At 46.7% G+C, this 22046-nt stretch overlaps 2 protein-coding genes across 2 annotated transcripts; one reads left to right on the top strand and one right to left on the bottom strand.

The window, feature by feature from the left end:
• The first annotated feature begins 4252 nt into the window (after positions 1-4252).
• Positions 4253-9724, top strand: LOC124667911 (auxin transporter-like protein 1). The gene is made up of 6 exons (XM_047205143.1): positions 4253-4483; positions 4602-4787; positions 5190-5302; positions 5466-5747; positions 7368-7833; positions 9130-9724. Exons 1-6 carry the CDS (start codon positions 4280-4282, stop codon positions 9346-9348), a joined length of 1470 nt encoding a protein of 489 aa, XP_047061099.1. The 5' UTR covers positions 4253-4279; the 3' UTR covers positions 9349-9724.
• A 2475-nt stretch (positions 9725-12199) lies between these two features.
• LOC124667910 (nuclear pore complex protein NUP62-like) lies at positions 12200-21795 on the bottom strand. The gene is made up of 9 exons (XM_047205142.1): positions 20318-21795; positions 19744-19825; positions 19571-19652; positions 19288-19410; positions 18684-18761; positions 14254-14357; positions 13996-14083; positions 13830-13928; positions 12200-12797 (listed from the first exon to the last, which is right to left on the bottom strand). Exons 1-9 carry the CDS (start codon positions 21753-21755, stop codon positions 12705-12707), a joined length of 2187 nt encoding a protein of 728 aa, XP_047061098.1. The 5' UTR covers positions 21756-21795; the 3' UTR covers positions 12200-12704.
• Positions 21796-22046: the final 251 nt, after the last annotated feature.

The following is a 22046-nucleotide window of genomic DNA, read 5'->3' as shown; positions in this document are numbered from 1 at the left end:
GCACTACCCTGATGCGCTGCATTGAATTCCTAACATGCGCGCCTAGTGGTAAACCCATGATCTAAACCCTTGGCATGATCCTTGTGTTGTGCGGTAGGAAAATTTTAGTTTCTCATAGTGTACCATGCATGTCGCAGTACCCAACAAGTGTGTTGGTTCAGAGAAACAAAAATCCAGACTTTTCTTGGAGATAATAGCATAAGTTTGTTGATAGTGTGATTTGTGATATATATGCCTGATGAGAGATAATCTAGACTTTGTTTGGAGATGGTAGCATGACTTTGCAGATAGTATGATCTGTGATACCTATGTCTGATGCATGTTGCTAAGTTTCTGTGAACAAGATACCTTAAAACGAAGAGTCATTGAGTATTCTCTTCTTTTTTTAAAAAAGTTACCTTCACATGTTTAACAGTAACAATGCGTTGTTAGAGAATGCTGGTGGAGTGGTGGAGGTTTGATCTCTTTACTCGACCAGCACCTGAACAGCGAACTCCCACTAACAATGTAGGATTTAGTTGGCAAAGATGCAAAGTTCCAACAGTTCAGCAATTAAACGAGGGTCCATTTTTTAAATGCTTGATCATGACGTATTGGTTGAATGTTTAACAGGCCTTAAAATCATAATTGTTCCATCGATTGGATCGGTTTAACAAAAAAGAAGTCCCCAACAACCTAAGCAACGGGAAGTTTAATATAGTTGCTATGCTGAACTTAACAATAATTTCCTCATTTGGCAACTAATACTAAATGTTGCTTTTCTACTAGATGACTAAAAGATATGTAACACATTGCGGCCTTAATTGATGAATATATGCTCGTGACACAATCAATTTGGAACCAACTTGTTTTCTCCTTTCTTTCTTTCTACCCTTTTTCTGGAAGAAGCCCACAGAAAGCATGCAGGATTCTTCTTGACAGGTTGTGCAAAATCAAAACATTTCCTTCCACGCACACAGAATTTTGTGGAGAAGCTGTTGTATTTATGCTCCACTCAAGTGCATGATATCACTTGATGGTTGAACAGTACCAAACAGGTTTGTTGTACAATTGAGCATCAGAATTAAACCTTGTGCATGAATCAATACAGCAATTCCTCGCTAGTGTTCTTGCAGAAAGATACATTGGAGATGACATGATCATCTGTCGGACTGCTGCTTTCCTAAGCTTACTAGGCAGCGCCAGCTTGCCACAATGTAACTGTGCTCGGTGTAGTGAACATGTGCTCACTTATTTTACCCGTTTAATTTCAAAATCATTGCAAGTAAAAATGGAAAGACTACTCCAAAGTACTAAACAGAACTGCATGATTGCGTTTCCATGCGATTTGGCAGGAGATACTCACACATAACTCTTTCCTTTGTGAACTCATAAACACAAAAAGGAAGCCATTTCTGGCTCATGATCCATGTCCCATACAAAACAAGGCGATTTTTTTTCCTAGTGGAAGAGACGAGGTCCTAGAAGTGCAAGAGTAAAATAGCCATCATGCATTTGCATGAGTGGTCGTTGTGGCATCTTATAAAACTCTCAGTTATTTTTACCAATACGGTTTTAAAGAGAATTTATGTCTCTAAAAATATAGTATTTGATTATATGGACAAAATACAAGAAACACATAACAAAACTGAATCCTCTTCAAGAATTGGACTCATTTGGTAAGAGTCGGGCTTGTTGCACTATTGCAGTGACGACTCAAGATGATGTGGAGAGATCGAAGATCAAAGCCTGACTCTTACTTTGGTGATGCCCTTAAGACTCTCTACATTACTCCTAAGATGCAAGATAATAACTAAGCCGTTCGGTGATTGAGGATAAATGTATGTATGTAAACAATTCGATTATAGTAAATATATAAAAAACTGAAAAAACAAGCATTTTCTGAATTACACTCGGAGTAAAATACAAAGAAACTTAACCCTTTTGTAAGGAAGTCAAATATTAAAAAAAAAACTGGAAAAACAAACATTTTTCTGAATTACACTCGGAGTAAAATACAAAGAAACCTAGCCCTTTTGTAAGGAAGTCAAATAAAAACTGATAAAACAAACATTTATCTGAATTACACTCAGAGTAAAATACAAAGAAACCTAACCCTTTTGTAAGGAAGTCAAATAGGAAGCCATAAAACATTAATTGGCATTCTTATAACTTTCCTTACTACTACTGAGTAGGGGTACCATTTCGTTCTCTCTTAGATGACATGCAAAATAAATATGAGAGCTTACTGGTTGGTGCTTCCGTTACGAGCTAAAATTAAGTATGGATTTATTTCTGGAGAAATGAAGCTTTCATTACCTTCATTTGATCTTATGCATTGAGAATGCATATATTCTATCGAGTTTTTGTTCATATGAGGATGCTAAAATTTGAACTATCCGAATTTAACGTCCATTGTAATTGTTTAAAATAACCGGCTACATGATATAGCCGCGGCCATCCAAACCAGCTATAGCCCGGCTATAGCCGGCTATTTAAGGACTTTGGCACCTTTTAGCGGGCTAATGCAGTTAGCCGCACCATGCGGGAAAGGCTATAGCGGGCTATAGCCCGGCTATAGCCGGCTATTTTAAACTATGTATTGTATACATCCCTCAAGAACAACTTCAAATGTGTACTTTTTTAGGTCAGCCAAAAGAAATTAGCCAAGCCTTTCACTTGCACTGTAATATTTGGATAGTGAAGATACAGAAAATTATTAATTGGGATCAATCGATAGATTATTAATTGGGATCGGTTTAGACAAATGGAGGCCGATCTCACTCAAAGAAGGATTTTCTTTTAAAAAAAGTGCAAAAATCAAAAAATCACACATGAATTTTTTTATAAAAAATACTAGATGTAGTCAATGTTTTATCCTATGATTGCATTCAGATTTTTTCCAGGAATTTTTGAAAAAAAATCAAAATTATTTCTGAATTTTAAGGTATAAGGCTCCCGGGAGGCGCCTCTGTGTCTGAAGTTTCCTCTCGCATCACCCATGATTTCTTCACTTGATTGCTGGATTCTCTAGCCGATCGGACGTACGGCCTGTGGTTGCCAAGGCAGAGGCTCTGGTCTAGAGCAGCAGGCGATCCGGTACCGGCGGGCGGGCGGGCCCCGGACTCAGTCCCCTCACCTACCCAAAGATGGCAATATTCAATCTAGCGTCAGCCATCACAGTGGTTCAGTACACACAGATGTTCTACTCTCACTTTCTCACTCTCTCTGAACAAAAAAATGCCAGGAGCGAAGACTTTTTCGCAAGGCCGGCAGTTAATACGGCCTCTTCCTACCGTTGCTCCTTTCTTCCCCGTTGAAGTGGAGCCAATTTTTTAATCCAATCAAGTCACCGCCATAAAGACCCTCGTCGAGATTTACCACCACAGCACCATGGTTTCACCCACCAAGGTACAGTAGCGAGAGACAGATAGAAGAGGAAGAAGAAGAAATTCAGAAGGGAAATGATTAAGAAAGAACACTAGACAGAAGGGAAGCGCAAAATGTAAAAGGGCGAGTGAGAAATCAGGGGAAAAAGTGGGGTGTTGGAAACGCAACGCCAAGCCAGCTGAGCAGAGCGTTATAAAGCCGCAACTTGTTCCCTTCTTCCTCCTCCCATCTCCTCGCTCATCAGTCTCGCCGGATCATCCCCCGGCTCAGTTCCTCTCTCTTTCTGCACACACACCTCACCTACGAGGGAGGCTACGGTAGCCCACAGCTCCGTTGCGGCGCTCTCTGTCTCTCTCTCTCTCTAGCCTCCCCGTCCGTCCTCCCCATTACTCCCTCCCTCCGCCATAAAGGAAGAACAGAGCAGAGAGGCGGAAGCAGAGCCGAGAACACGGCGGCAGGGCAGAGAGTCAAGTGTCTTCCCGCTCTGCTGCGACTGTACAACCCGGGCGGCGCGGCCACCATCACGCCCCTAGCTAGCTAGCTACCTCTCCGAGCAGCAGCAGCAGCAGCAGCGGCGAACAGAGCGCTACAACAACGAAGCCCACTCCTGCTTCGATTCAATAGCACAGTAAATTCCGTGGCCTCCCATCCCCCGTTACAGCACCCCTGCATTCACTGCTCATCACTCCGCCCGCGATCTCCAAATCTTTTTCACTTCCTCTTGCAAAAAGGTTGGTGTTTCAGAGGCTTGCCCTGGTGTTTTTATATATATTCCTGCCTCGGTTCCTTCCTCTCTGTATTGGTCGTAGCGTTTGTGCTGTTCTGGATCTTGATCCAACGTGCTTTTTTTCTGCTTCCGTCCGTACAGAGCACAGCCCAGCACAGCCAGAGTGTGGGAGAGAGAGGGAGGATGGTGCCGCGCGAGCATGGCGGGGAGGAGTCCATCGTGGCGGCCGGCAACGGCAAGGAGGAGGAGGTCGGGGTGATGGGCGTCAGCGGCGCCGCCGACGGCGACGACGAGGAGCAGCACGGCGGCGGCAAGTTCAGCGTCACCAGCTTCCTCTGGCACGGCGGCTCCGTCTGGGACGCATGGTTCAGCTGCGCATCCAACCAGGTACGCTACTACAGCAGACAGAGTGTACTCAAGAACTAACAAGCAAGAGAGCATCTTTCGATCGATCAGAGACATGGTGATTATTGGTGGTTAACCCATGGATTCTTGTTCGTTCCAGGTCGCCCAGGTGCTCCTGACGCTGCCCTACTCCTTCTCGCAGCTGGGCATGGTCTCCGGCATCGTCCTGCAGCTCTTCTACGGCTTCCTCGGCAGCTGGACCGCCTACCTCATCAGCGTCCTCTACGTCGAGTACCGCTCCCGCAAGGAGAAGGAGGGGGTCAGCTTCAAGAACCACGTCATACAGGTAACCTGCTCGCCTGCCATTACAGGCCGTGCCGTCCTCGTCTCTCTTATCCTGTCTCCCTCCCCTTCTTCTTCCTCGCCTCCTCGCTAACGGATTTCGGTTTCCTCTTATCCTGCTTTATCAAACGAACACGCCTTTCTCTCCGTCACTGTCGATCCACCCTTTGCTGCAAAAATGCTCGCCTTTCTGCTGAAAATGGCCCTGCTTCATTCCATCTTCTCCGTCTCCGCTGAGCTCTCAGCTCTCATAGTTGCTTTGCTTATGAATGCGGCTGCCTTATAATTTCAGAGTTCCTTAACCCTTCCTTTTTTAGCTCCCAGTAATTATGGTTACTAATCATGTATTGGTACTACTCCTGATTAATGTTAGAGGAATTAAAATCTGTGTGTTGATGTTGACCAGTGGTTCGAGGTGCTTGATGGGCTGCTGGGCCCGTACTGGAAGGCGGCCGGCCTCGCCTTCAACTGCACGTTCCTGCTCTTCGGCACCGTCATCCAGCTCATCGCCTGCGCGAGGTTCGTCCGTCGGTCAACATCATCTTCTTCCTCACTCACTCACCCACCCATCGCTCTCGTCGCACCGATCGCTCGCGCGTACCCCTGCACTGCACACCGTTGTGGTATGTCTTGAGCTGTGGACCTGTGGTTGCTGACATGGTTTTTGCCTGTTGTTGCTCAGTAACATCTACTACATCAACGATCGGCTGGACAAGCGGACATGGACGTACATCTTCGGCGCCTGCTGCGCCACCACCGTCTTCATCCCCTCCTTCCACAACTACCGGATCTGGTCCTTCCTCGGCCTCGGCATGACCACCTACACCGCATGGTACCTCACCATCGCCGCGCTCGTCAACGGCCAGGTCGAGGGCGTCGCGCACACCGGGCCCAAGAAGCTCGTGCTATACTTCACCGGAGCCACCAACATCCTCTACACCTTCGGAGGACACGCAGTCACTGTGTAAGCAACTATACATACTATTGCCATTTCTTCTGAAATGCAGCTTAAGCTTCAGTAAGTTGTTACTAGGAGTACTTATATTCAGTAAGTGAACAGAATTACCATGAGGAAAGAAAGATAGAAACGCAGTGAGCTTTTCACCCTGGAAGGCCGCTGCAGCTTTTGCCTGGCGATGGGGAGGACATGTATGGATTGGAAATCTGGTTCTGGTTTCCATTCCAACGGTCCCCTCCATCTGGTCCATGCTAGTACTTGCAGCAGCACCACACTAGCTTAGCAAGTGGAACAGTCTAACTTAATCAATCTTAATCTTAATTTAACATGATTGTAGGTAGCTTTGCATCTAGCTAGCCTCATGGAGCACAGATCCAAACGTATAAAAACCTTGATAGGCTGCGTGTGCGTGGTGGGAACCAGCCTTGGTTACCTCCATAAAAATGCCGCTAAAAGCTTGGTGGTGCTCTCATGTGATGCATCCAAAAGGTCCCTTCGACCAGTACTGGCTAGCAAGCTAGCACACATGATACAGTCTAGTTATTAGATAAACAAATTCTGATGCATATTAGATTGGCCACTATGCATTACAATAGACCGCTATATTCCCATTGCTTCATGTGCCGTTGATTAACCTGTTGATTGGAGCTGCTAGCTTATTAGTAGGCATGATTAGCCTGAGGCCATGCGGAGGAGCTAGCATTTTCAGTGCGGTGTTCAAACACCCTGCAGGGCTCTACTCTAGTGGGCGCCGTTGGGCTGGAGATTTTGAGGATTTTTATAGTATCTCCCAGCTTCAGCGATTAGGGCATTACTATTTAGTATTAGGTACTTGTAGTGCTAGTGGCGGAAAACTGAATTGGTGTTGTGGTCAAAGAAAACGATGGGCCCTGGTTTCACTGAATTCAGCTAGTGCAGGGTTCACATCAAGATATGCAATTCCATCCTAGTAGGATCGGGACGTGTATGGTGTGACATATATATCATCTCTTGATGATTCCGTTTATCTTGCCGTCAGGCTAGCCTAGCACAGGAAAGTTTCAGCTTAGTGCCTTAGTAGAGTGATATGGGACGCAGACCTACCTCCAGAATTCTGCATCCTTAAAGAAGAAGGTGAATTCCAGCTGTTCTGGGCAGGCAAATTCCAAGTCCAGCTCGGTGGTTACTGCAGTTTTGGAGTGGAGTGACATGATTATATATGCGATCTTGCAGTTAGCTGTGGCGGAGTTTGCAGGCGATTAGTATAACTTGCAACGGACTTATTTGGCCGTATTTGTCGGGTCCTCTGTATTATTTGACCGGAGGATCGAGCTTAGCATGTGTTAGTGAAAGCTCGCAAGATTCCTCCTGCCGCCGAGATCTTTGCAGCTCATGATCATCAAAATTGCTGCATCATTGGATCGCATGTGCAGAGGCCGTTTTGTCCGTTAATATTTCCCTTGATACTGAAAACTATATAATCGTAGAATTTCATTTAATTTCGTGGAGCCGCAATGCAATGCAATTATGTATCAATGTGTGCAAGGAACATTTGTGCTGATGAATGAAACTGTTTTTTTTTTTTGCGAGAATGAATAAAACTGTTTCATCATATATAAATATAAACGTTGATTGAATGTTGTGCAGTGAGATCATGCACGCGATGTGGAAGCCCGCCAAGTTCAAGTACATCTACCTTCTGGCGACGCTGTACGTGTTCACGCTGACGCTGCCTTCGGCGTCGGCCATGTACTGGGCGTACGGCGACCAGCTGCTGACCCACGCCAACGCGTTCGCGCTGCTGCCCAAGACGGCGTGGCGGGACGCGGCGGTGGTGCTGATGCTCATCCACCAGTTCATCACCTTCGGCTTCGCGTGCACGCCGCTCTACTTCGTGTGGGAGAAGGTGATCGGGATGCACGACACCAAGAGCCTGTGCCTGCGCGCCCTGGCCAGGCTCCCCATCGTCGTCCCCATCTGGTTCCTCGCCATCATCTTCCCCTTCTTCGGGCCCATCAACTCCGCCGTCGGCGCCCTCCTCGTCAGCTTCACCGTCTACATCATCCCCTCCCTAGCTCACATACTCACATACCGCACTGCCTCCGCGCGCGCAGTAAGCTCCGTCTCCGACCCTTCATCCATCATGACTTGGCTTGCATTGCATTGCATTGCATGTTTTTTTATTTCTGTGAATTGCCTACACAACATACTAAATGGCAGGTAGCATGATGATCTGCATTGATGCATGATGCGGCCGTGCTCCTAATTTCTTTCAGATTACTGTAGGGGTGTAGTACCACAGCTTTTTCTTTGTTTATCCGACCAGCTTAACCAATCATTGCCACTAGTAGGATTATTGAGCCGTGCAATTGCCAGCTGCTTCCGTTCCATGCATGGTCCGGTTCTCAGTTCATCCCCTCGCTCTAGCACCAGTACCATGGATACATCCATGGTCCATCACGCATCAACAGTGACCCGACTGGAATGGAACACGCCCAAGGGGAGGCCAAGGCAATAGAATAGACAGTGGAGATCCATGCACGTAGTACCACATGCACTGTGTGTTGACTGCACCAGCCGGCCCCCTACCTCCTCTTTCCAAGATAAGCAATGGGCAATGGTGGGCGAGTCCCCCAATCATTTGATCCAGCCAACGACCACATTAATCCGCCCGACAACGACATGGATCCTCGATCCCTCTCCCATTTGCTTGCTTGCTGCAACCTCCCCCTCCGTCCGTTCGCCCGTCGCTACGGCATGGCAATTCGCCCGTAGCGGTTAGCCAGTTAAGCCATCGTCGATGGTGCCAGTTCTTCTCCTGGCTTAGTACCACCCTACAAATGGTCCATCCCGTTGGTGAAATAGTAGTAGTAGTAGCGAGCTAACTGGTCCCCCGCCGCACAGCACAGGAGCACAGGGGCAAGATACAAACCGTCCGTCGTGCCGATGATGGGTCGCCGGGATAGCAACCGTTGACATGGATCTCCTCCTCATAGTCGTCTAACAGTTGCTGATGCTTCGTGACATACTGATACTGTCACGAGCCGCCGCCGGTCGCCGTCGCGGCGTTGGCCCGGCGCGTCTGGACTCTGCCTGGCTGGGGCTATTCACGCGGGTGACAGCATGAGGCGAAGGGCGCCGTCGCTGGAGACGGAGACGTCCATAGAGATTTTTGTGTTGCGGGTCGCTGCCGGGTCCCTTTCCCTCTCTCTCGATTCCTCGTTTTTCTTCATCTTCTTCCAGCTTTGCAAAAAGGAAATAAATCGGATGTGCCTGTTGTACGGCGAATCTAACATACACGCACACCATTTATTTCGTGCGACAGTCTGCATAACATCACCATCCTGCTGTGCATATTGGTTTTTCCTTTCTTTCTGACGAGCTTCCTTTTTCTGAATGCAACGAACAGAACGCAGCGGAGAAGCCACCGTTCTTCCTGCCGAGCTGGACGGCGATGTTCATGATCAACGCCTTCATCGTGGTGTGGGTGCTGGTGGTCGGCTTCGGGCTCGGCGGCTGGGCCAGCATGGTCAACTTCGTGCGGCAGATCGACACCTTCGGCCTCTTCGCCAAGTGCTACCAGTGCCCCAAGCCGGCCGTCATCGCCGCAGCGCCGTCGCAGCACTAGGTCGATCGTCGCGTGCATGCCACCGAAGGGGACGAAGCAAAGGAGCTTGATCTTCCCCTCTCCCGGCACAGCACGGCGCAACAACACCAGTAATGTCGCTAGGTTTTGGTCGCCTTGTAATATACAAGCCTAGGGTGTCAGTGAGTCACACCACAGTAGAACAGGGCGCTTCCTGGGGTCGGTCCCTAGGACCTCGCCCCGGCCCGTCAGCCAGTTGCTTCCCCCACCCCCGATCGATCCGTTGGTAATGTTTGTGTTTGGCTTGCTCCTCCGATATGAGTATATGTGATGGTCGTCGATCATGGCTTATAAGACTTGCAGCTCATGTGAGATTTCATATGATGATGATATTAACATATCATGTAGGGTTCACTCTCTTGGTCGTGTTCTCCTTCATTCTCCGCTGGAGCTTGATCCATGTTGTGTTGTGTAGCGCTAGGGAGTGAGTAATTGTAATGCACTGTTGATTCCTCCTGCTAGCTAAAGGCAGAGCACGGAGGCCTTTGTTTATGGCCTCCGCTTTGGATGTTCCTCGGTGTAAGGGGCTGTTTGGTTGAGGGGATATCCTCAAGTGGTTAGTGGTAGCCACTAAAAATGTGGTTGCCACACGTTTGGTTTAGGGACGGGAGGGGATGAGGATAACCAGATTCCACGAATATTCGCTCGAAACGGTGGCTCAGCTCATCCGGCCAAATCTCGCGGATGAGACCAGCCACTTCTGGCTCCCGCGTTAGCCTCACCTGAGATAGATATTTGGCGCCGTTTCGCTCGCTCACCACCATCGAAAGGAAAGGAACCAAGCCGGTGGCGGAAAAATTCGAGGCGCAGCCGCGGAAAGGACTCGTGGCGCAGCGCCGGGAGACCACGGGCCACGACGGCGGCGAGTACCTCCCTCCTCTCCCCTGCTTTTCTTGGCCGGCAACAGACTGCTCCCTCCTCCCTCGGCTCTCTATCTATCCACAAGGGATGGGTGGCTTGGGATGTGCTGGGCGCCGGGGGAGAGGCCCGTGATTGGGGCCGGGGAGAGGCCTGGGAATGGTCGCCATGGAGGGGCGACGAGGGGGCAGGCTGCTCCCTCCTCGCTCGGGTCTTGCTCAGTACACGTCGAGGAAGGGGACAGGTCATGGGGGAGGGGCGATTGCCAGGGAGGGCTCGACCAGGGAGGTGCCTCGGATGGGCGATGAGGCTAGGCCTGGAGTGGTCGCATCTTTTCTTTCTCTCTCTGTATGTATACATATCTCTTTACATTGATCCTTTATAATTTTGCACAGGTGTACTAGCAGATCAACGACCTAGTAGTTGAAGGAGCAGAAGTATATTATCAACTATGGCATGTAATAGTTTCGGTTAGACTAAGTTTTTTTTAGGGGATTCGGTTAGACTAAGTAATATTTAGTATATTGTTGACTTGTTTTATTATTGTAGTGGTAATCTCACCATACAAGCAAAAAGGTCACCGTTACGCCATATCCACCTCTCATCCCTCATCCCAACCACATTTTATTTTACCAACCAAACAAAAAAGTGGCTCATCCCTCACACTCAACCAAACACAAAAAATGGCTATCCCTAACCAGGTGGTTGGGGGTGCCCTCATCCCCTAAGGGATACCCCCTAAACCAAACAGCCCCTAAATGTGGCGACTCCTCGCTGTTGGCGGCACCCCTTTTGGCCCGTGCTTGCTGCCTTTAGGCCAGGCGATCGATCAAGATCTTCTAGGAGAAATTTTGAAAGGGGCGTAAAGATACGGGGGAAAGATTGTGTGCTCGGTAATGAATGAATGAATGGCGTAGTGCGTTGGTCGGCGCGGGACATGATGGCGCGCACAAGTGAAGTCGCTTGTGAGGCTGAAACGCTCGAGATTTCTAAAGATGGGGCGGGGAGACCGCTGGCTTTGCGATTTGCATAGTGACACCGCGTCACACGGACGACGGCGACGACGACCCTGATTACCGGCCCGTCTTATCATACCATACTCGTACTACACGCCGGTGGGTGAGCTTCACTTTCAAGGATTGGACTCCACTCCACTACTGTTCGTACGTTATTATCGTTATTGGCTTCTGCATCACAGCATCAATACGGACTTTGATTACAGAGATGACAAGATTGTGCTTTAATTGGCCCATGTGAGCATCCTCCTCCTCTTGCATTCCAAACGGGAGATGATCGAGATGGATTCTCTAATCCTCCCTCCTGCCTCGGGCATCAAGCTTCACATGCATGGAGGTGGAGGTGGAGGTGGCATGTGCTATCTTGACTGGTACCCCTCTCCAGATTTCCTTTTGCTGGTATCTTCCGACAGTCCTTGAGAGAGGGATAAGAGCTACCAGCGGGGGTTCAGCATGTGCTTTCGACTTCACAGCGCACACGTCTTAATCTAACACCAAGTTGCCCAGGGTTTTAATCATATGGTACGCTACAATCAATACTTGATTCACTCTATTGGACCGGTCTTTCACATGCAACTGCAACTTGCCGTTGAATGGAATCCCAGGCTACAAAAGAATACTGGTAGCAACTAAATTGTCTACAGCAGTGAGTACTGCTGTTTGCAGAGATAATGTAGGTGACGCTAACATGCATGTCAAATGCCAGTGTGCCTGGCGTGCCTAATTTCCCAATCACTTGTGCTGTCTGACTATTTTTACCAAGACTTCGTTTCAGGTAAAGGGAGATGATAGCTTTCTTTATAGGTGCAATCTAGATTCCATAACCCACATCAAAAAACACTAGGCAAGCATAACATGGGACTAGCCAACCAAATTTATGTCATGGGGAGCCTGCTAATACACATCCACATCTTTTGCTCATAGCGCAGGGAAAGCGGCTGGGAGATAGCAACAATGCGTCTTTCCCAAAAGTTCATATGCTTTTGGACAAAGTATCAGAGCAGATCGCGAGAGATAGCTCAGAAGATTTCTGATGGGCCTATGCCCTATAGTTGCCTACATATGCCTATGTAGTATGCACAGCCCAGCGGTCAATACAGCAGTTAGTAAAACCACCTGACTTATCATAGTTGACTACATATTTCAACTAAACTGGCCTGGAAACATTCAGAATTAATCCTAAACAAAAAAAAAATGGCGCACACATATGTTTCCTCGTCTGAAGACGACAGAATAACGCAAAAGCTCGCGATGAATAGTTTTTTCATCAGTTAACGAAGCAGAGTAGTTTATCTGACAAGCAGTTTGAATTCCAAAGAACATCACCAACAACAGTACATCATGTTAGAGCAACATGTCACATGAGAACTTGAATAAAGGGGAGAACGGTAAAACCTTCACTCTGAAACAGCATGTTCTAGCACCCTTGAGCAGAACACGAAGCAATGTCCATCCAGGATCAAATCAGCTTAACCAAAACCTTGGAATTCCTGAGTCGCGCTCAGCCACAGTACTATTGTTGGGCAGTCTCTGTATCCTGTTTGAGAACTCATTCGCCTGTGAAGTATCGGGGAAAAGGAGAGCAATAATGATTTTGCATCAGCCCATCAGACCAACTAATCGCACCAAATAATCACTGTTACAAGAACATGGCATAGATACGCCTAATACCGAACATCATGTAAAGGAAGAAACATAAATGATTGGGATCGAGTTCCCCTGATGCCATTCAAAGGCCCAAACCAGAAAATATGATGTTGGTGAAAAAAGCAGGATTCAGCAGAACAGGACTTAAAAGTACAGGGATAAAAGCTACCAGGTTTTTATTCAAACACACGATTCTATCAGATAGTGTGCCCACAAAAGGAATCAAGTTCCTAAATTCAGCTCAACAGAAGGATACTATTATATCATAGCACACAAAACTGGAGATACTATTCTGCACCAGATGAACATTACTGGTTGCGCACTAGCACCTATACCCTCAAAAGATAGAACAATTGGGATGCAGAAGATAATAGTAATGAACACAAAGATTAGCTCAGCACAAAGCAAGGTACCACCTTCAAAATACATCAGAAACTACAAAACAAAAAAGGAAACGTGGCACACAAAACCGACAGCTCATCCCAAATGCAACTACCATTCGCAAACCTTTTGAGGATATGGAAACGGTGGACAATCTACTTAAGATGAAGAGCAGATAACTATCCTGAACTTTCTAAACCAGATAGTGTAATTTTGAACCCCTGAGACAAGGTTGTTCCACTGGGTTAAATGAAATGGATTCTAAAGTTTGTGGGAGTTCAATACTTGATTTTATAGGGGGGGGGGGGAGTTAGACGGCTATTGTTCAAAGTTCAGGGCATTAGATGGACTTCCTAAATCCATATTTTTTACAAAACCATCCTTAAAACGGCCTAGATGGGTTAAACTTTCAGGTTTCGGCTTTGAATGCTTAGGAGAGGGAAGGTATTTGGTTGTAAAGTTCAAGCAGTTTGACAGGCCAAGCATCAAAGTTCAGTGGGTAATCTGGACTATTTCCAAAAACTAAATATAATAAATCAGTCACAAAAACGGTTCCCTGACCTTCTCATCAATCCACATTAGAGAGCGCAGTTGATTATCCAGTATCCGAACAGCAACATCGAATGGCGCCATGCTATCCGCTGCCTCTAGCTCACCACCCTGCATTGGACAATGAGACTCAAGGATAGCTCACAACCAGACAAATGCTAAAACCTGTAACTTTTACCTGAGTAGCATTCATGGTCTGAATGATGGATTTTACTTGTTCTGTCATATGTTGCAATTCATTCTCTACGACTTCACCTTGCTCATACCTTTGCATCGCAAATAATTCAGTTAGAGAAGATTTCAAGCAAAGCATGTTTTTGTTTTCCAAATAAGTTGTGATATTTTCTTATACTACAGTTACTACAGATTGAAGAGTTAGACTAAACCAAGACTAAAATAAGTAGCTAAAACAGCAAAAAAAATACATTTCACTAACATTGTATCTCTTGCAGAGGCAGCCTCATCTTCACGAAGTAAGACACGCTCATCCTGGAATATCCGTTCAGCTTCCTCCTCCATGCTCTGTAGAGCCTTGTCCACCTGCAGTTATAAAACGACTAGGTTGTAAATACAAGGCTGAACAATTCCTCTCTGCGAATTAACATTGTTTGGCTAAACCGCAAAACAGACAAATCTAAACATTCGGTAGTGATCATCCTGCATAATTGATTTCCTTGAATTTACACTTTAGTTTGTTGAAAATGGCATTTTGGTTCCGGCCTCACAAGTCCAGACAAGTACCAGTTTAGGGTGTCAAGTGGGATTCCCACTTCTATTCACGTGTTCAAAATCAACAAGTCAAATTTTGAGCAAAAGAATTGAACAAGAAATCTTGAAATGACTTAAAAGTTGGATCCCACAGCATCCCTACTACCAGAGGGGGGCTGTTTCAAGACAACATGCATCCTTTTTCATGGGCTGTGGCAATATTAAAATATTTTATCACTGATGCCATGGTTTTCACTGTCGCCTGATCATCGCTTTTTCGACACTACGTCATCCGGTCACCAGAAATCCAAGTTAGGCGGGCGCCCAGGGAAAAAAAGTCGTCGCATGGTCAACTGGGCGTCGCCTGTGGTACTGGGTCGCTCACTCAGGGTGGAATCAGCGGGAGATTTGGTGGAATCTGGGGGCAACTCAGGGAGATTGGCGCTCACCTCGGAGGGGAAATGCAAATCGGACAGGATAATGAGGGCATCGACCACTGCAGAAGAGGAACTCGGGAGAAAGAGAGCTGCACACCTGCACCGACACCGCCACTAAGCTTCAGCGCCGCTGGTAAGCCCCCCTTCTCGTCTGCCTCCGCTTCTTCATTTGCTCCGCCTCCCTCCCTTTCTTCCTCTTGTGCCCCCCCCCCCCCCCCCCCCCTCTTGACAGTCTCTGGTAAGCCTACACAGCTCCACCTGTTCCCTTCTCTTCCGCCTCCGCTTCTCTTGTGCTCTGCCTCCACTTCTTATCCTCCGCCCCGTTCTTCCTCTACTCTTCTGCCAGACTCCACCAATCTGCTCATTGTTTATCCTTTGTGGCCTCTACTAGTGCCCAACATCTACCCCAGTGCTCTGCTCATTACTCTCTTGTTGCAGCAAGTGGTCACCTACTCCGATGGATACTGCAGCTGCAGGGGCATATGATATACACGGAGGCGCCCTCTGACAACCCAGCTTTGCAGTATGCTTTCTGGCCAGATTTAGAGAGGAAGGATTTCCTCTGATGTATGTTGTGGGGTCAGAAAGTCAAAGCTGGAGTTGGAAAGTTGGTACGGCACCTTGCTGGAGGTTCCACTAATGTGAAGAAGTGTCCCGGGTCAACCGAAGAAATTAAGAAAGAGATGAGCAGCTACTTAGATAAAAGGAAGCTTAAAGCCATAGAGCGAGCTATAGATGCGGAAGATGCAGCTGAAGTTCAAAGACGCCATTCCATCATCTACACAATATGATTTCAGGCTTAGGGATGTGTGTTAAGAGTTATGTCATCAACTACTATTGTATTAGTTTGCCATATTTATATTGCTAAATCTCCTAATTTGCTGCCATATGAGGAATAGTTTCATATTTCCTGTCATATTATATATTATATATTAGTATTACACCCAATGCCCAGTTGTCGACATAGCGGTCAACATGCCGACTCAGCTCTGCGGGCTCGGCTCGACTCAGCAACATGAAATCTTTTATTGACGCCACTTTGAAATGACAAACTGCATATGACTGAACAATGAACCAAGCTCTTTATCAATATTGCAGACCTTTGCTGGTTTCAAATGAAGAACTGTAGAGTCCCAACAGTGAACTTTTTTATAAAAAAAGGGTAACTCTGTGTAAGGACTAAATACAGGAGACAAAACACAATGTCAGAGAGCAAAAGAAGTAAATACAGAGCGCCGGGTTAGAAAAATCAAATGTAAGCTATCAGGTGTACAAAGGATTAACATAGAGAACTGAGCCAAACTAAGAGGGGGAGGGGGGTCTTAGACTCCTTCAGTATAATAGCCTGAAGCTGGAGCGATGTGGACAAATAGAGCCCAAGGGACAGGACAATCGCTATGTGGGCCATGCATTTGCTCTCGGGGATTGCTGAAATCTATTTTCTGGAAGCAAAATGGGAAACAATACTATTAATACAGAGCTGTATCACAACGCGGTTGCCCATGAAGCTTTGACCTGGCCCATGATCTGTGGCAATCAATTAGCCTGCTGCGCTGGAGCCACACGCTTTTTCAGTCACACTCGCACACCGTTCTCTTGTTAACCTTTTCAGGTCCACACACCTCTCTCCCGATCTCTCGACCCACTCTACGACAGGAGGGACTCCGGCAGCAACAGAAGTTCAGACCGGGCAGCCATGGTGCCAACCACAAAGATGCTGGTCAGATCTAACCTCTGAGGATGCATGGGGAAGTCGGTGAAGTTGGACACTGCCGGCGACAAGGTGGTTGGCGAGGTGAATCGCAGGTCAAGCCCAGTGAAGATACGATTGATGGAGGCAGAGCGGCACTGGGGAGGTAGGTAAGGTGCTTCCAGATCGGAGAGGAAGGTCAGTGAACTGGTGACAAGATAGATTTGAAGCACGGCTTTACCGGCGATTTATCCATTCACAATTTCGCTACTTTTGAATCTGAGCAGATGTTTTTCTATTGATTGGGTTTGATCGGGATTCTGATTTAATTTGTACGTATTTATCTAGTTTTTCTTCTCAGTGCGCTGCTTGTAATTTTACATGAACGAAGTAAACTTTTGGGGTGATTCTCAGAACAAAAATCTATCTAAGAGAGAAGGGACAGATTGTGCTTTGAGGATGAATTTGGAGTGCTAAAAACAGATCTGCAACTACTGTATATATTTGCTTTTAATCAGCTTGCACACAGGCTGAACAAATTGGTTGATAAATAGAGTGTACAAATTTGGTTAATATATGCTGAAGATTCCATTCTTTCTGCGAAAGGTTCTGATTGTGCTTGTGCTGATGAATTTGCACTTCTTTGGCTCTATGCCCTAAAATGCTGTTCAAATACTCTGTTTGGATTACATGAAAAAACAATGTTAATCCCAACCAGGTTATTGAATTTGAATTTGGAGAAAAGAGATATCAAGTGTCAGGTCCAGTGAAGATTGCACATGGATGTCCTATGTTGTGTCACTGGCTACAGGCAATCACCTGAGAAAAAATAAATTCCTAGATAGCAAGATATGAAATATACATAGCAAATACAACAGCCAGAACCTCGTTTTTGTAATAAAAAAAATAAGGCGCATGAGTGGCCCAGATAAAGAGCTATATGTAGCTTGGCCTCTATTTCGGAAGCTGGAGGTCATATTTACATGTGGCTTTTTCGCCAAAAAATAATATTTACTTGTGGCTTTCCAGGAATGGAAGGTGGGCCTGATATTAGTGAAGATTTTGTCGTTGCTTTGCTTCCAGATGTGTCATGCTGCAATGACCTCTATACTAGTCATTTTATTTATGCCTCGAATCACAGAGGCTTAGAATAAACACATATTGTGCCAATACGAGGGACTTTTAACGTTGGGCCCTCAACCAGATTGTGCCAACAAAAAAAAATGTTGGAATTTCACGAGATTCTAAATTTGGGATAAGAGTTTCCATAATCGGCAACCACAACCAAGGCACATTACACCATCACTGGACAGGTATCATGCCTTGTTTACTGTGATATTGGGTTCGGAAAGCCTCTCGCGCCAAAAAAAAAAACTGTCCAGACCTAGATCACGGTTGTAGGATCTTTTATCGCAAATTCAAAACATTCTGACATGAAAATGAGCATCTAGACCTCAGGTAGCCTCTGTCCATGATGTGTTTCTTCAAGATTTTACAAAAAGAGAAAGATGCAATAAGTTCTTGCAACGAAAAGCAACATCAATCCGTCAATTTGGTGGTCTTTGTTATAGCTAAACCACAATTCTTAGGTATAAAAGGATATAAGATACTTATATCTAAAAAATTAGAAAGAGCCCAGAGCCATAAAACGCTTGGGCAGATGCACATTGAGGTCTGATCAATTTTCTGAAACTTCAATATAATTTGCTTGTAAATTTATAAGCGATAACTAAGATCTCTGAATTTTTAGAAAAAATACACCCTGGCAGATGGTTTCTGGGTTGAAACCAATTTTTCAGACAAGAGTCTACTCTGTACTATTCTAGACTATTGGTTGCGTTGGAAAAACAGTCTAATCAAAAGAAGGATTCATCCTGACAGGGCAGCTTAAGAATATGAAATGACAACTCAATGCCATGTGGATAGCAACTAAAATGAAATTCAGCTAAGCAAAGTGACAAACATAAACATTCAACAAGAACTAAGCTATGGTATATTAGTATGCAAGAAAAAGTTCACACTCCCACCCACCTCTTTCTGATGAGTTTCTATCAACTCAAGTTGCCTCTCCAAGCTTGTTTGTGTTTCAACAACTTTAGCAACATCAGCCTGCACAGCAGGTTGACATCAAGTATTGAACATTATAACAAAGAAAAAATACTGTCAACATCAGAATTCATGAAAAAAAACATCGCATGGTCTCCAGATAGACAATTAGAGTTGAGTTCATTAACTACCACATCAGTTCTCCAGATAGCTAATTATAATTCATTAAGTACTAGGTTCTATTCCTATTCATTTTAAAACTTACTACTGGTTCAGTCCCAAAATAAATGAGGTTGTAGGCTTGGAGTCTCCGGTGAGTATAACTGGTGCTAAATTTGTGTTAACCACTCTTTCTAGAAACACAGTGGTTAACAAACTAAAAATCCGCAAGTGTGTATATAGCCTAAAGAGCTCTGGCCATTTTTCCTAACTGCAAAAGCTTTCATGAATTGAACTAGAAAACCAGAATGTAATGTGTGCATACTCTCTTTGTTCTTTGTCAGTTTATAGTAAATTCCGTACGAGAATTGGAGCCAAAATATAATATTAATGGAGGTTACATACATTTAGAATTGGAGACAAATCGTACCTCAAGCCTTATAAGAACATTCCTATTTTGCAGAATTCTCCTGTCCCACTCAGATATGGCAGTGGCATGCTTCCGGAACTTAGCAGTACGGTCTTGAAGCCCATTGTTCCAGTCCCTAATAATCTGCAGTAGGTAATTGCATGAGCCAACTTACTGAATAGCAGATGAAGATGTTCAGAGAACACAATAGAAGATCAATCCAGCCTAGAATACAGGTTTGATATCGAAATGCAAGCACTCTTGTAAACTAAAAAACTGTAATTAAAAAAGATAAGTGCAATACCTCCTCAACACATTTACCAACAATTTCTGATGGGAGCTTTGGTGCTTGGGATGCTGCTGGAGTAATAGCATTAGTAGTAGATCTGCAGCAAGAACACACAGAAATGTTAAAACCTTGCAGCGCAACTCCACTAACAAGTTCTGGTAGAAATAAATCAAGGGGGCATGTACAACCCAGTGGTGCTAGCTTGAACAGCTGATGAAGTCGCCTGAGTTGTGGTCGTGATGGCTGACGTGCTTGTGGGTGTAGTAGAACCTGAAGATTGCCAAATTTATTGCTTCAGAATTTAACAAACAAACTAAAGGCAGACATTAATGTAGAAAGAAGTGATAGTGGAATAAGGATTTACATGGCAACTAAAGGCACATGTGCATAGTTCTGCATTGTTAACATTGGGTCCTAACTCCAATTAGTATTTCTGGATATAGATATCGTGAGCTATTGACACTTATATTATTCCAAACAAAATGCACAGGCATGGTAGATACTGTCACCGAGCTAATCTAAGGCTCTAAGCACATGACACCGAGAAAGTACTAAGAGTGAATAATACAATATATCACCAAACAATGTTGATATTGGGTCCTGAATCCAATAAGTATTTCAGGATATAGATATCGTGAGCTATTAGCACTTATTATTCTAAACAAAATGCAGGGGCATGGTACATACTGCCACCGAGCTAGTGTAAGCACATGCCATCGACTTATAATGAAGTGCTAAGAGTGAAGAAATGCGATAGCTCACCAAACAGTGTTGACGGAGCCACCGACGTTGAGGCAGAAGCTTGAGTAGTTGGTTGCAGGCTAAAACTAGGAAACGCGCTCGTCGTAGTTGAAGGGGTGGTGGTTGTCACGGCTGCAGATGTTGAGGAACTTGTAATGGTGGCTGTAACTGCTGCTGATGATGAAGCTGATGGCGGTACTGTAAAGCTGAAGCCAAGAGAGGAAGAAGGTGGTGCCGAGAACAATGACCCCGCTGTTGCAGGAGTAGCAGTAGCTGATGGCACAGTGGATGCAGTCGTTGCAGAAACAGAGGCAAATGTCGGTGTAGGAGCAGCAAAAGATGCACCAAAAAGGGAGCTCGCTGACGAGCTTGCTGCTGCACCTGTGCTTGAGAACATCGAGGGAGCAGACGCAGCCTGCGAAGTGGCCAAGGAGAAACCACTGGCCGGCGTGGATGAAGCGGCGGGAGCACTGTTAGAGAACGAGAAGGCGGAGGCTGAGGGAGCAGACGAGAACAGGGAAGATGTGGTGCTTCCTGACGATGGTGCGAAGCCGAACGAGGGGGCTGAGGCAGTAGTTGCTGGGGATAATGAAAAACCAAGGGATGGCGCGGTCGTAGCTGGAGACGAGGCGGCGGTGGTGCCGAATAGAGGCGCAGGCGAGGTGGATCCAAACAAGGTCGAGCCAGTGGCGGCCCCAAACCCTAGAGCCGGTGTGGAAGCTGAGGTAGCGGCGGTACTAGATGCGGCGGGCGCGCTGTTGAAGCCGAATGACGGTGTTGGGGCAGTGGTGGCGCCTGACGCGGATGAGCCAAAGCCGAAGCCCGGCGTGGACGCGGCGGAAGAGACGGCGCCGAAGAGGCTGGGGGTGGTGGCGGCGGCGGTGGTCGCGCCGAAGATACCTGGAGTGGTCGCGGGGGTGGATGCGGCGCCGAAGAGGCTCGGGGTGCTGGCCGCAGATGAGGTGGCTGGTGCGCCGAAGAGGCCCGGGGTAGTGGCCGCAGATGAGGTGGCTGGTGCGCCGAAGATGCTCGGGGTAGTGGCCGCAGATGAGGTGGCTGGTGCGCCGAAGATGCTGGGGGTGGTGGTGGTGGTGCCGAACATGGTGGGTGTGGTTGCCGCGGCGGAGGTGGCGGCTACTCCGAAGAGGGGCGAGGCGGACGAGGAAGGCGGCTGAGCGGCCCCAAAACCAGTGGCCCCGAAGCCGAAAGGGGACGGGGAGGAAGCGGCGGCGGGAGCGGATGCGGAGGCAGGGGAGGCTCCGAAGAGGGACGAACCGAAAGCGGGAGTAGAGGCGGCGGCGGAAGGGAAGGCGGAGGAGCCGAAGGCGGGTGCCGGGGAGGAGCCGAACGCGGGTGCCGGGGAGGAGGAGAAGGCGGATGGGGCGGTGGAGAAGGAGAAGGGCGAGGGCGAGGTGGATCCCGCCGCGCCGGAGTTGCCGAACGCGAAGGAGGTCGCCATGGCTGCGAACGGGGTGCCGGCGGTGGCAGATTTGAGGCCGAATTTGTGCTAGGTTTTACCGTGGTTTTGACGCTGACTCTTCGATCTGGCTTGAGGATGGGTTTCCTCTGGGACTTGAAATGGGAAATATAGGGTTTAGGGGAGGGAAAAAGGGATTTAGGGCAAATGTAACAAATGTTGGAAATTGAAATTTGGAAGGCGAGTGCATCTGCTGCTGAACTTGATGTCGTTGTACACAGAAATCGTGCATATCTTTTTGAGCGGAAATTGCATTTTATTGATCAAATTTAA

Source organism: Lolium rigidum, chromosome 6 (genome assembly GCF_022539505.1).
Source record: "Lolium rigidum isolate FL_2022 chromosome 6, APGP_CSIRO_Lrig_0.1, whole genome shotgun sequence".
Lineage (NCBI taxonomy): Eukaryota > Viridiplantae > Streptophyta > Magnoliopsida > Poales > Poaceae > Lolium > Lolium rigidum.
This window is presented reverse-complemented; position numbering and strand designations above follow the sequence as displayed.